This window comes from Schistocerca nitens, chromosome 5, assembly GCF_023898315.1.
Source record: "Schistocerca nitens isolate TAMUIC-IGC-003100 chromosome 5, iqSchNite1.1, whole genome shotgun sequence".
Classification (NCBI taxonomy): Eukaryota; Metazoa; Arthropoda; class Insecta; order Orthoptera; family Acrididae; genus Schistocerca; species Schistocerca nitens.
The window spans coordinates 220,351,761-220,367,816 of NC_064618.1; the positions used below are offsets into that span (position 1 = coordinate 220,351,761).

General features: G+C 43.4%; 1 protein-coding gene across 2 annotated transcripts in view; it reads left to right on the forward strand.

Moving 5' to 3' along the window:
• LOC126259964 (muscle, skeletal receptor tyrosine protein kinase-like) overlaps window positions 1-16,056 on the forward strand; it is a 725,418-nt gene that overhangs the window by 652,642 nt on the left and 56,720 nt on the right. For both annotated transcript variants that reach the window (XM_049957079.1, XM_049957078.1), the window contains exon 6: window positions 913-1,077. In XM_049957079.1, coding sequence (XP_049813036.1) covers window positions 913-1,077 — 165 coding nt within the window. The remainder of the gene's footprint in view (window positions 1-912; window positions 1,078-16,056) is intronic.

Below are 16,056 nucleotides of genomic sequence, written 5' to 3' on the forward strand. Positions count from 1 at the left end.
TTTCGATGTCCTCCGTCAATCCCACCTGGTAAGGATCCCACACCGCGCTGCAATATTCTAACAGAGGACGAACGAGGGTAGTGTAAGCTGTCTCTTTAGTGGACTTGTTGCATCTTCTAAGTGTCCTGCCAATGAAACGCAACCTTTGGCTCTCCTTCCCCACAATATTTTCTATGTGGTCTTTCCAACTGAAGTTGTTCGTAATTTTTACACTCAGGTACTTAGTTGAATTGACAGCCTTGAGAATTGTACTATTTATCGGGTAATCGAATTCCAACGGATTTCTTTTGGAACTCATGTGGATCACCTCACACTTTTCGTTATTTAGCGTCAACTGCCACCTGCCACACCATTCAGCAATCTTTTCTAAATCGCTTTGCAACTGATACTGGTCTTCGGATGACCTTACTAGACGGTAAATTACAGCATCATCTGCGAACAACCTAAGAGAACTGCTCAGATTGTCACCCAGGTCATTTATATAGATCAGGAACAGCAGAGGTCCCAGGACGCTTCCCTGGGGAACACCTGATATCACTTCAGTTTTACTCGATGATTTGCCGTCTATTACTGCGAACTGCGACCTTCCTGACAGGAAATCACGAATCCAGTCGCACAACTGAGACGATACCCCATAGGCCCACAGCTTGATTAGAAGTCGCTTGTGAGGAACGGTGTCAAAAGCTTTCCGGAAATCTAGAAATACGGAATCAACGTGAGATCCCCTGTCGATAGGAGCATTTCAATTCTCTATGCGATACGTGGCAAAAATTCCAAGTAAATTGTCAAATGTACCGATTAAATTGTCGTTTCACATGACACGTAAATCTTCCATAATCATTTCTCCTAATAAGTACACCTTTTACCCTGCCCTCCTTGCCCAGTGCGGCTGACACGTTCGCTTTGTTACAGGAGAGCTGCGGCGAGGGGACGGCCGCCAGCCGGAGGTGGTGGCGGTGAAGGTGCTCAAGGAGGCGGCCACGCGGGAGGCGGAGGACGACTTCATGCGCGAGGTCGAGACCATGAGCGCCTTCCGCCACCCCAACATACTCGCCCTGCTCGGCGTCGTGCCCAGGGGTGAGTTCTGACTGCAAACATCCACCGCCACGAGGGCCTTCCGATGTGTTCGGTATATGACGGGGATTTTCATTCCTCTTCGGAAGGTTTCACTGTTATTGTTGGTTTTGAGATCTTCATTATGAATATGTCTGCAATGTATCTCGCATGCTACAGTGTTCTTTGTAAGCCTCTTCACCTGGGCATAGCCGCTGCAACCGACATGCATTTAAACTTGCATTATACGAGGTGTGGCTAGAAAAAAACCGGACTAGTACTAGTGAAACAATAAAACGAATGCAATAAGGCTGAAAGTCGCGTGGCCTGTCACGTGACTCTCGCTCCGCCTACTGCTCGAGTTTCATCTGCCTCCTGCACTCAGTCTGCCCGTGGCGTCTGTTTTAAGTAGTTGACGTTTTGTCTGTGCGTCGGAAAATGTTGAGTGTACAGAAAGAACAGCGTGTTAACATCAAATTTTGTTTCAAACTAGGAAAATCTGCAAGTGAAACGTTTGTAATGTTACAACAAGTGTACGGCGGTGATTGTTTATCGCGAACACAAGTGTTTGAGTGGTTTAAACGATTTAAAGATGGCCGCGAAGACACCAGTGATGACACTCGCACTGGCAGACCATTGTCAGCAAAAACTGATGCAAACATTGAAAAAATCGGTAAACTTGTTCGACAAGATCGCCGTTTAACAATCAGAGCAGTGTCTGAGTTAACAGGAGTTGACAAGGAAAGTGTTAGGCAGATTCTTCATGAAAGTTTCAACATGAACAAAGTGTGTTCAAAAATGGTTCCAAAGTGTCTCACAATTGAACAGAAGGAACGCCGAAGAATGATTTGTTCTGACATCCTGGAAAACATTGAAAGTGATCCCACCTTCTTACAAAATGTTATTACTTGCGATGAATCGTGGTTTTTTACTTACGATCCCGAAACTAAACGCCAATCGATGCATTGGTAAACTCCTGGTTCTCCACGAGAAAAAAAAGCACGAATGTCAAAATCGAAATTCAAGGCAATGATGATTGTTTTTTTTTTGACATCAAAGGGATTGTGCACATTGATTGGGTACCAGAGGGACAAACAGTGAATCAGCATTACTACATTAGCGTCCTGGCTACCCTACGTGAGCGAGTACGGAGAAAACGGAACGATTTGTGGAGAAAAAAGTCATGGATCCTTCACCAAGACAATGCCCCAGCTCACAGTGCGTTGTCAGTGAAGACGTTTTTGGCAAAACACAACATTCCCATCTTAGATCATCCACCCTACTCACCTGATTTGGCCCCCTGTGACTTTTTTCTTTTCCCTAAAGTCAAGTCAGCTTTGAAAGGAACTAGATTTGAGACTGTTGAAGCAGTAAAAGAAAAAGCGACGGAAGTAATGTATGGACTTACCGAAAATGATCTGCAGCATTGCTATGAACAGTGGAAAATTCGTATGGAGCGGTGTAGAGACGGAGGAGGGGAGTGCATTGAAGGAGATAACATGAAATTGTAAATAATTGTAAATAAATGTTTTTTCCAGCATCAGTCCGGTTTTTTTCTAGCCGCACCTCGTACACTGAAGCGCCAAACAAACTGGTATAGGCATGCGTACTCAAATACAGAGATATGTAAACAGGCAGAAGATGCAGTTGGGGTCGGCAACGCCTATACAGGGTGGTCGGAAATTCCCGTTACAGACTTCTAGGAATAGTAGAGGGGAGTGAGCACATCGTATTTTGAATAGGAACCCATGTCCGGAAACGTCATCCAACGAGACTACAGAGCGACAAAGTTATAGGCACGGGCGTCTGTAAATGTACGTATACGCGGTGTGATTCCGTGATGATGTTACGGACTTTCTAGGATGATGGAGAACGATAAATGTATTAATCCGAAGTAAGGATCCCTGTACTGGAAACGAACGAGTCGAAAGTTATAAACAAAAACCGTTCTGATACCTCTGACAGTTGAATACACGTACCGCTTCTTGTGTTGCAAAGAGTGTAGGGCTGGTAACTTTCAGTGGTGGTAGTGTGGACAAAAACGAGAAAAAAGTCCATTAAACGTTGGCTCTAAAGTGCATATCTTAACAGCTATCAACACTTGCTCACAAGGGAACCTCCCCATCGCACCCCCCTCAGATTTAGTTATAAATTGACACAGTGGATAGGCCTTGAAAAACTGAACACAGATCAATCGAGAAAACAGGAAGAAGTTGTGTGGAACTATGAAAAAATAAGCAAAATATACAAACTGAGTAGTCCTAGTGTAAGATATGCAACATCAAGGAGAATGTAAGCTGAGGAGCGCCGTGGTCCTGTGGTAACAGAGAGCAACTGCGGAACAAGAAGTCCTTGGTTCGAGTCCTCCCTCCAGTAAAAATTTTACTTACTTTATTTTCGCAAAGTTACGATCTGACCGTTCATTCATTGACGTCTCTGTTTACTGTAATAAGTTTAGTGTCTGTGTTTTGCGACCGCACGGCAAAACCGTGCGATTAGTAGACGAAAGGACGTGCCTCTCCAATAGGAACCGAAAATATTTGATCGCAAATTCATAGGTCAACCGATTCCTCCACAGGAAAACACGTCTGAAATATTCTATACGACACTGGTGACGGCATGTGCGTCACATTACAGGAATATGTTGTCGACCCACCTAACTTGCACACTTGGCGAATGGGTAAAAAGATTCTTCTGCCTTGCCCGATTTAGGTTTTCTTGTGGATGTGATAATCACTCCAAAAAAGTAATGAAAACATAAGAGTTTATCACATATACCGGAACAAATGAATGCAACAGTTTCACAATCGCGCCGCTTTCCCTATGCTCTGTCAAAACGTATGTTTTTTACGTTTTAAAATGTTTCCGTGTGTAGACCGTCAAATCCTGCATATGTCCAAGCAAATCTGAACATGTCCTGGAATTTTGGAGAGCGAAGTTGATTATGTGTGAGTGCCTGAACTTTGATAATTGTCTCAAAATAAAAAATTAAACTTTTTACTCGAGACAAGATTTGAACCAAGGACCTCTCGATCGGCAGCTGCTCACGCTAACCACGTGACCACGGCGATCCGGAGCTCAGAGTATCCTTAATGTTGCATATCTTGCCCATGGACTACTCAGTTTGTATATTTTGCTTATTTTTTTCATAGTTCCACACAACTTCTTCCTGTTTTCTCGATTGATCTGTCTTCAGTTTTTCATGGCCTATCCCTGTGCCAACTTATAACTAAATCTGAGGGGGGTGCGATGGGGAGGTTCCCTTGTCAGTAGAAGAGATGTTTCACATTAGCGAAGATGAGCGAATGGTCATACCTTCTCAGGTATGCAATTTAGAGCCCTCGTTAATTGGACATTTTTTCTCGTTTCTGTCCACACTACCACCACTGAAAGTTACCAGCCGTACACTCTTTGCAACACAAGTACCCGTACATGTTTTCAACTGTCAGAGGTATCAGAACGGTTTTCGTTTATAACTTTCGAGTCGTTCGTTTCCGGTGCAGGCATCCTTACTTCGGATTAATACATTTATCGTTCTCCATCTTCCTAGAAAGTCTGTAACACCATCACAGAATCACCCCGCGTATACGTACATGTACAGACGCCCGCACCTATAACTTTGACGCTCTGTAGCCTCGTTGGATCACGTTTCCGGACATGGGTTCCTATTCAAAATACGATGTACTCACTCCCCTCTACAAGTCCTAGAAGTTTGTAGCGGGAATTTCCGACCGCCCTGTATAGAACAACAAGTGCGTGGTGCGTGTGTTAGATAGGTTACTGCTGCTACAATGGCAGGTTATCAAGATTTAAGTGACTCTGAACGTCGTGTTGTAGTCGGCGCACCAGTGCTGGGACACAACATCTCCGAGGAAGCGATGAAGTGGAGATCTTGCCGTACGACCATCTCACGAGTGGACCGTGAATATCAGGAATCCGGTAAAACATCAACCCTCCGACATCGTTACGACCGGAAAAAGATTCTGCTAGAATGGGACCAACGACTACCGAAGAGAATAGTTCAACGTGACATAAGTGTAACCCTTCCGCAAATTGCTGCAGATTTGAATGCTGGGCCATCAGCAGGTGTCAGCGTGCGGACCATTTAACGAGACATCATCGATATGGGCTTTCGGAACCGAAGACCCACTCGTGTACACTTGATGACTGCACGATGCAAAGTTTTACACCTCTCCTGGGCCCGTCAACACAGACGTTGCACTGCTGATAACTGGAAAAATTTTGTCTGTTTCAAATTGTATCTAGTGGATGGACGTCTACGGATATGGAGACAACCTCATGAATCCATGGACCCTGTAAGTGAACAGGGGACTGCTCAAGCTGGTGGAGGCTTTCTAATGGTGTGGGGCGTGTGCAGTGGGAGTAATATGGCACCTATGATACGTCTAGATACGACTCTGACAGGTGACACGTACGTAAGTATCCTGTATGTACACCTGCATCCATTCGTGTCCATTCTGCAGTCCGACGGATTTGGGCAATCCCAGGAGGACAATGCGACATACTGCACGTCCAGAATCGCTACCGAGTGGTCCAGTAACGCTCTCCTGCAGTTAAACACTTCCATTGGCCACCAAACTCCCCAGACATGAACAGTATTGAGCACATCTGGGATGCCACGCAAAGCGCTGTTCAGACGAAATTTCCACCCCCTCGTACCCTTACGGATTTATGGTCAGCTATGCAGGCTTCTTGGTGTCAGTTCCCTCCAGCGCTACTTCAGACATTAGTAGAGTCCATGACACGGCTTGTTGCAGCACTTCTGCTTGCTCTTGGGGACCCTACACGATATTAGGCAGGTGTACCAGTTTCTTTGGCTCTTCAATGTATTAACCGAGCCCTTCCTTTTGTCAAACTGTCGTATAAATTTCAAGAGCTTCTATTCTTGTTTGGACTTCTTATCGTCAACGTTCCACTCCTGTACAAGTCAACGCCCCACGGAAATGCTTTCAGGGAAAGCTTGCTACTGTCGGTGTGTATTTAATATCCTCTCTAATGTGACCAGCCTCAGTTATTTTGATAATCAAATGGGTGATCTCATGGACAACTTTTATTGTTTCATTTCGTAATCTGTCAGCATCGTCCGATTTTATTCGACTAGATTGCGTGACGCTTGTTATACGTTTGTCGATATTCATCCTACAACACCTTCTACAGACTCTACCCATTCCATTCATTTGCTTTTACAAGTCCTCTGACAGAACTGCAGTATCAGTGGCAAACAACAAAGTTTTGCCTTCTTCTCTCTCTTTTCACATTTCTCTTCGGTTTCCTTTATTGCTTTCTTAATCTACAGACTGAATAACTTCGGAGTCTGGTACAACCCTGTTTCACTCCCTTCTCAATTACTCAATTACTACTTCCCTTTCAGAACCTCCTACTTTTATTACAGCGATCTGGCTCGTTGCACATAATCTTTCTCTGCCTGTATTTTACCTCTGCCAGAATATAAGGTCAGAGCGAGCCTATTCTATATCAACACTTATTCTGATTGTTTGGACATTCAGAGTTCTATATTTTAATTTTTCCAGGATCTGGCATTAGTTCACACGTTGTACGTCTAGCAAGAGGAAATATTGAATCATTTGGAACACCAGATATAATTTACGCTAAGGAAGAATCCACTGAAATAACATACTACTTGCTGAAATACAGTGCTATTTGCTGATAATGTTATTATTCAACAAATTAAATATGATCTTCACAGCTCTGTGTCCAACATATGAGCTCGGGATTTAACATGAAAATCTTTGCACAACAGATCATGACGAAATCGATTACGATTCGAGATTGCTAAATACAGCACTGGAATATTCTTTCCTTGGCCTTTTTGGTCAACTGTCAGTAATGGCGACCACCATATCGCACACATAGCTTTTTCGTTAAAACTTTTACGAGCTAATGTTGCGTACTCGTCCGTTTGAGATGCCTACAGCCTAGGTACCTAGCACCCATTCCGTTGAGTGTACTTATTACAAATTTATTGGTGTTTCCAGCAAACTCCGCAAGCGTATGTTGCATGTAGAATTGCGCAACATATATTCATCGGAAAAATTCGATTTTTAAACTATTTAATGGAACAGAACACCGGACAAATGCAAGTAGGACTTACACTCTGCGGGTTCCGTACAAAATTATTATGTGTGTAGATGTTAATAATAATAATTTTTATCATTCACGTATGGGTCCAAAAGGACCATGCGAGGTACAATCAATCAACGTCGCCTTTGATGGTTGGCCTTCCTTTGTGTCCAAATTTGTTTCATCCTTTCAGGATGAAGTCTCTTTCTTTCATCAGACCACGGTGTTCCAGTCCGTTTTCTAGTTTCCTTTTGACCAAATTTCCAATCAAATATCTTTTGTCTGAATGTTTTCCTACCTGTAGCTTCTGCCTGAGTTATACTGACTACTCTAAGATTCTCCTTAATCGCAGCTATCCATTTAATTGGTTCAGTTTTGTGTTTACTTCTGCTTTCGTAGATTTCTACTGTGTGTTTTGTCAACCCAGTGGGTGCCATTCTTTAAATGTGCTCATAAAATTATGTCTTCGTATCCTCATGTCACCATGTATGTCTGTGTATCGTTCTATTTCCTTATTACTTTAGAATCTTAAATTATCTGCACCATCAAAGGGTCCTAGACCTTGGTATTTGACATAAATTTCGGCTAGATACCTCTACCCGTTCCTGAGAAAAGGTGTCTTAGCGGACTGACAAACATACAGACAAAAAAGTTATCCTATAACGGTTCCGTTTTTACTTGTTGAGGTACGGAACAATAATAATGCAATAAGATTAATCGGCTTTGTGATGCTCACTAGGCTAGAAGACTCTTTGTTGTCTCCGTGCTTAAAATAGTAAGTTAATAGCGCATAACAAATATTCGCGTCTTGGCAGTATAATACACTCCTGGAAATTGAAATAAGAACACCGTGAATTCATTGTCCCAGGAAGGGGAAACTTTATTGACACATTCCTGGGGTCAGATACATCACATGATCACACTGACAGAACCACAGCCACATAGACACAGGCAACAGAGCATGCACAATGTCGGCACTAGTACAGTGTATATCCACCTTTCGCAGCAATGCAGGCTGCTATTCTCCCATGGAGACGATCGTAGAGATGCTGGATGTAGTCCTGTGGAACGGCTTGCCATGCCATTTCCACCTGGCGCCTCAGTTGGACCAGCGTTCGTGCTGGACGTGCAGACCGCGTGAGACGACGCTTCATCCAGTCCCAAACATGCTCAATGGGGGACAGATCCGGAGATCTTGCTGGCCAGGGTAGTTGACTTACACCTTCTAGAGCACGTTGGGTGGCATGGGATACATGCGGACGTGCATTGTCCTGTTGGAACAGCAAGTTCCCTTGCCGGTCTAGGAATGGTAGAACGATGGGTTCGATGACGGTTTGGATGTACCGTGCACTATTCAGTGTCCCCTCGACGATCACCAGTGGTGTACGGCCAGTGTAGGAGATCGCTCCCCACACCATGATGCCGGGTGTTGGCCCTGTGTGCCTCGGTCGTATGCAGTCCTGATTGTGGCGCTCACCTGCACGGCGCCAAACACGCATACGACCATCATTGACACCAAGGCAGAAGCGACTCTCATCGCTGAAGACGACACGTCTCCATTCGTCCCTCCATTCACGCCTGTCGCGACACCACTGGAGGCGGGCTGCACGATGTTGGGGCGTGAGCGGAAGACGGCCTAACGGTGTGCGGGACCGTAGCCCAGCTTCATGGAGACGGTTGCGAATGGTCCTCGCCGATACCCCAGGAGCAACAGTGTCCCTAATTTGCTGGGAAGTGGCGGTGCGGTCCCCTACGGCACTGCGTAGGATCCTACGGTCTTGGCGTGCATCCGTGCGTCGCTGCGGTCCGGTCCCAGGTCGACGGGCACGTGCACCTTCCGCCGACCACTGGCGACAACATCGATGTACTGTGGAGACCTCACGCCCCACGTGTTGAGCAATTCGGCGGTACGTCCACCCGGCCTCCCGCATGCCCACTATACGCCCTCGCTCAAAGTCCGTCAACTGCACATACGGTTCACGTCCACGCTGTCGCGGCATGCTACCAGTGTTAAAGACTGCGATGGAGCTCCGTATGCCACGGCAAACTGGCTGACACTGACGGCGGCGGTGCACAAATGCTGCGCAGCTAGCGCCATTCGACGGCCAACACCGCGGTTCCTGGTGTGTCCGCTGTGCCGTGCGTGTGATCATTGCTTGTACAGCCCTCTCGCAGTGTCCGGAGCAAGTATGGTGGGTCTGACACACCGGTGTCAATGTGTTCTTTTTTCCATTTCCAGGAGTGTAGTTAAAAAGACAGTTATGTTAATTTTTGTCTTGCCCTACTAGGTCTAAGTCGGCAAGTAAAAGTATATATTATGTCAGAGATTCAAATTAGCCGTGCTGCATCTCTATTTTAACAGACATACACTGCTAGACCGGAGACGTCCTTGTTATTTATTCTCTTGTATACTATTTGTTTCATTGACACACTACAGCAGCCAGCGTAAATATGAGGCAAGTCCGTTGGCTTGTCACGCCGGAGTCATTAAGAAAACTGACAACTACTACGAAACCGACGGTTCGACCATCTTCCCAGACCTATTCTTCAGGGCAAGTAACTGGAGCAACGTCGTTTTGCAGTGTTTCGTGAAGACACTGCATGACACTGAAAAGAATTGTAGTCACATTATGTTTTTGTTTAAATAAATGTACGTTTTATTCCATCAGTCTTCAGACCGGTTTGATGCAGCCCACCCGAATTTCTCTCCTGTACCAACCTCTTCATCTCATAGCAGTACTTGCAACCTACGTCCTCAATTATATGCTCCATGTATTACAGTCCCAGCCTTCCTTTACAGTTTTTACCCTCTACAGTTCCCTCTAGTACTATGGAAATTATTCCGTGGTATCATAACAAATGTCCTATCATACTGTACCTTCTGCTTGCCAGTGTTTTTCATATATTTCTTTCCTCGCCGATTCTGCGACGAACGGCCTCATTCTTTATCTTATCAGTCTACCTAATTTTCAGCATTCTTCTGTAACACCACATTTAAAATGCTTCGATTCTCTGCTGTGCTCCTGATGCAAGTTCTCAGAAATTTCTTCCCCAAATTAAGGCACATGTCTAATGCTAGTAGACTTCTCTTGGTCAGCAATGCTTTTTCGCAGGAGCTGGCCTGTTTTTGTGTCCTTCTGGCACCGTCCGTTGTGGGTAATTTTGCTACCTAGGTAGTAGAATTCCTTAAGAGGAGTCGCACTTTTTTGTTACTCGTATATTTGAGTTTAAATTGATACCAAATTTATTAATTTATGTTGAGTGGTTTCCGTTTTACAGGCGTTTTAGTAAAACCGTGCAACGTACACTTTTCATGAACTCAACCTTCTTTTTACTCGCTAGTGACTACCTGTTGTAGTAGAGCTGTTTGAAAGCTTAGTTGGTAACACTGATGATATATTGTTGGCAGCAATGATGAAAACAGCTGCCAGTTTACTTTGTTGTTTTCAGTTCTTTGTTTGTGGTGCTTGAAAGTGAAGTTTGTTTACGATATTCGTATTTCAGTGTTTAGATCTCAGCAAATAAGTTTATATTATGTAAAAATGCCGCGAATACGAAACTAGAGACGAAAACGTGAGTTCAGTGGGGGGAGATGTAACTAAAAACAGTGTGTCCATCGTGGTGAACCTGAAGAGGAAGTTCATTGTGAAGGTGAGCCTTGGCCTAGTACTAGCACTGAAGCTGCTTGTGGTTCTAAAACAAGCTCTTCTTCTAAGAAGCTTACCCGTAACTTGGTTAAATATGACATGAAGAAGGTTGCTATGACACTGTTAATATCAACAGTTTAGGTAGCCTAGTTAGCCAAATTGCGGTGTGCGTAAAATGTGAAGGTTCCCTTACTGCCTCTACTAGAACCAGGCTAGGCTTACAAGTACCGATAGTAATAAAGTGCAGTGACTGTTCTTTTGAAGTGTCCACTACTAATTCTCCACGCTTACCAGACTCTAAACAATCAGAAGTGAATATTCGATTAGCCTACGCATTCCGATGTACTGGAAAAGGTGAAGAAGCGGCGAAAACTTTCTGCGGTGTAATGAACTTGCCGACTCCGCCAGCTTTCAAATATTACAATAAGATGCTTCGAGATACTGCAAAAGAGGTCTGTGAAGAGATATTGGAGGCTGCTGTTGAAGAAAGTGTCAGTGAAAATGATGGTAATAGAGACTTGACAGCAATATTTGACGGATGGTGGCAACGTAGGTCCCACACTTCACTCAATGGAATTGTAACTGCAATAGCAAAAAACACAGGCAAGGTAATTGATGTTAAAATTTAATCCAAGTATTGCAGATGCGAAAATAGAATGACCAACAATCATGATGCTGATTGCCTAGCTAACTACTCTGGAGTAAGTGGAGGAATGGAGGTAAAAGGAGTTGTGGAAATGTTCCAAGAACCGCTGCCGAAATACGGAGTGCGGTACAAGTATTATTTACGAGACGTGGACAGTGCTTCTTACCCTAAAGTTTGTGAGGCCAAACCACGTGGTCCCGACTTCTAAACTGAGAAATTGGAATGTTGCGGTCAGGTCCAGAAACGGATGGGTAGTCGCATCAGAAAATTGAAATTTGGCAAAACAAAACTTACCGACGACAAAACCATCGGGGGTCGTGGCTGCCTTACTGGTGAGGCTATAAATCAAATACAACTATATTATGGCCTAGCTATAAGAGGGAAAGCTACAACAACTCTAAAGGACATGAAGGCAACGGTCTGGGCAGAATTTTTTCATTTGACGGCTACGAACGAAGACACATCTGGACACGGACTATGACCCAAAGCTGAGACAAGCTGGTGCAAATTCCGAAAAGCCCAAGAGAAAAATGAGCCTTATGACCACAATGACCACACTCATCTTCCCTTCGCTGTCATGGAACAAATAAAACCCATATTTAGAGTCTTGGCCCATCCTGACCTCTTGCGTAAGTGCCTACATGGTGGAACGCAAAATCCGTCAGAGTCGTTCAACAATGTTGTATGGTAGCGGCTACCGAAAGCAACTTTTATTTTGATGACTACATTTCAGTTGGGAGTGTACGAAGCTATTACAAGTGCCAATGAAGGAAATTTACCAAAGTGTAAAATTTTGAGTCATCCAGGCATATCTCCAGGCAAGAATTGTGTCAAGTGTTTGAAAAAGGACGAAGAACTTCGGATTAAAAAAGCGGACAAAGCTACCACAGAAACTGAGAAAAAGTGTCGCCAGGCCACGCGGCAAGCAAGAAGAAAGATAGAGGACCAGTTTGAAGAACTAGAAGATCCAGATAGACCTTCATACGAAGCTGGAATGTACTAATGTAAGAATGAAATCATTGTTTAATAGTCTTATCTTTATTTGCGGTTCCCCGACAACTGTGTTTTTCAATGGTTAGGAACATTTTTCTTGGCTACTATTATTGTTATCAAGATGACTTTTTTTAGAATTGTTCCTTATTTGTTATTTTTTGACTTAAACTGAGGAAATATGCATATCCTTTAAAAAACTATGGTATAAATTCAATTAAAGTAAAAAAAAATGTAGTTTTATGGCTACTTTAAAAAAATAATGAACACTCAAAAAAATCATGATAATATGTCAATTGGTTAGGGAGAAAAATTTCCTAAAGTCATATAATTTAACATGGCCGAGATAGAACGAACCGACTCCTCTTAATTTCATCTACTTCCTGAACATCAATCGTAATGTTAAGTTTCTCGCTGTTCTCATTTGTGATACTTCTCATTACTTTCGTCTTTCTCAATTCATGTTCCGTACTTATTATACCGTACGTTTCATTCAGCATATCCTGTAATACTTCCTCACTTTCAACGAGGATACCAGTGTCATCAGAATCTTATCATTGATATTCTTTCACCCTGAGTAATAATTCCACTCTTGAACGATTCTTTTATTTCCGTCATTGCTTCTTCAGTATATAAATTGAACAGTAGGGCCGAAAGACTATACCCTTTTAATCCGAGCACTATGTTCTTGGTCTTCCACACATAAATGTACATATGTTATTACAAAGGTAAGAGCAGCTGTAATTATTTCCTGAATAAATTTTTGAAAAAGTTTCTTTGTCGTATGCGGTTGACGACAAGTCCCTGTTGTTACTGGGGAGCACAGTTTGCGGTACCCTGAGCTGCTAGCGTGTTGGTCGGCTGAATGGCGGTGCAGTCTGCACACATTGAGCGCAGCACCCTTTGCTCTTTCTCAGCCCCGTCTGTTGCGGGGAACTCCGAAATTAGCTTCTCAACTTCCATCATAACGCGTCACTAACTTAGCAGGCGCCTAAGACAGACTCAGCACGAGCGATAAACGCTAGCGAGCAATTTTCCGCGGTAGACTGCCAGCCGACCTGGGAGCGCATGTGAAGGCTCGGTGGTTAGGGTGAGGTATTGTCCCAGGTCGGGAGGTAATTAAGATGGCGGAGTAATTACAGATAGGAAGGGAGGCCGCGGTGGTCGCCGCCAGCTAATTCCGCCGCCGCTGTTGGGGGCACGTTCGTGAAATGGGCAGTTCTGCAGACCTGCGAGTGCAGTCGGCACAAACAGCTTCGGCAAACAGGTGAGTACCCCCACCCACTCGCCCCCTCTCCCCACACAGCCCCGTATTGCGTTCCCCCCATATCGTGCTTCACTGTTTGACAGTCTGGGGAACTGAAAAGGAGCTGCTCCAGTACTGTACATCTATAGGGTGTACAAAATACACGGTCCAGTCACAAGTGACCAACGCCAATGTTCGATGGCAACGTGCAATGAACACTCACAGACGGCAGGTGGCGGCAATGGAGGTTATATAAAGCGAGTCAGGAGGACGCAAAAAACACCGCAGTCTTTGCCGTAATGCGGAAACTGGCCTATTTATCTGACGTCCAAAACGGCTTGATCATTGGCGCTCGTGCAAATTGCTCGCTTCCCGGCATGGTTAAAGTATGAAACGTCCCCTTTGAACAATTATACATGACTGTCCTTAAACTGACACACAATATTTTTAGCGCAATGCAACCTGACTTTCAATAATCCCTACAAAAGAATGGCCCTGACTAACATTAACCTATACCTTTCACAAATCACTTACCTCACAAAAATCTTCGTTACTCGAACTACTGCAATACAGCGAGCGCCACTACTGCCAGCTAAATAAAAGATTCAAACTACGGAAGGCACTAACTACTGATAGGCATAGTTAGCAAATGAAAGATTTTAGTAGAGAACAAACAATGTATTTACCTTAATAGTGTTGAAAAATCATAATATACATAGCAGTTCATGACATCCAGTCTTACAAATTTCAAAACTCCGCCATTTCTCTCCCCACATCCACCACTGCTGGCGGCTCACCTCCAACTGCGCAACGCTACGCGCTGTTCACATCCAGCTGCCCAACACTACAATGGCAGACAACAATGCAAACTAGCCAGAGACTACACACAGCACAGCCAGTGATTTTCATACAGAGTGCTACGTAACGTTGCCAATAAGAAAACATAAACAGCTTACTTACATAGCCCCCATGCTCCCCACAAAAAATTTTACAAATTGTTTTGGGCAGTGGCCAATAATGATTTCATAAAATTTTTCATAATTACAATAACAAACATATCAAATGCACACACTTATTGATACAATGTTGGTCAAAAGCTAAAATTTTCTCACAGTCCATAAAGACAGTCCAGATCATTCATCACAGTAAAATTGCAGTGTTTTTCTCAAAGTCTGAGCAGTAAAAGAAAATGCACATGGAAGTAGTGGATTTCCATGCAGTCTTGAAGAAGTAGTGTTGTCCTTCCAACGGAAAGACAGTGCTGACTCTCGACATGCAGACAGGTAATGGGCCACAACAGAGGAAACCCACAGCAGAGTCATTCGACGTTTTGAAGAATATTGGTAGGTAGGTCATCACAGAGCAGACCCACTATAGTCTTGGTAGAGAGTATGGTATTGGTGGGCCACCAAAGGTGCAGACCCACTGCAGTCCTTGTAGAAATAATGGTATTAATGGATCATCAAAGGTGTAGACCCACTGTAGTCCTTGTAGAGATGGCCAGCAGCCATCTGCTGCGACTGTGCAGGTGCACAATCACCATGGAAGAGTCTTGTGGACAATATAGCATGTCCATAACCACCAATTGTGCACTCACAAAGTTTTTGGAATTGTCCTTAGAACCAGCAATGCTGTTATCCAGTCCCTTGCTGAATTATTAACACACGTGCAAAAACTAACAATCCCTACTTCTCACATATTGTCCATATACTATGACCAACAGAAGCGTGTGCAGTGAAATGGAACTTACAAGTTAATAATATGATGAACTGGTGTCAATTACAATTTTATGACATAACAATACAATTACAAAGGTACAAAATACATCATTAAAGAACATAACAATACAGATAACATTTGTAGTACAGGCTTTACAAAAGAATCGAAATAACATATACATCAGTGTTACAGGAATTATGACATGAGTACATACATAAAAGATCAGAATAACTTTCGAAACATCAACTTCACACATGAGCATTAAAACAGAACAGAATAAATAAAGTCTAAACATCTTTACAAGGTAAATAACATATTATCAGAAAAATTCTACAACATACCTCTTATTAGCTAAACACATTAAGACAGGAAAAACACAAATTCACATAGTGTAATAACACAAAAATATAGGACAGGGTTTGTTTTCAGTATGACATTTGGTACTGCAGTCCACCCCAAAACTTCATTCCATATATCTTTCCTCTTATTTCAACATTTGTTTCCACCAAAAAAATTCTATCCAAGCATGCTTTCTGTATTTATATGTTCACACATTTCTTACCTCATTATTTATTTACCATTATCTTACCTCATCATTTATTTCCAAGAAAATCCTACCTAAACCTGTTGTCCCTAACCCTACTTTTTTGGTT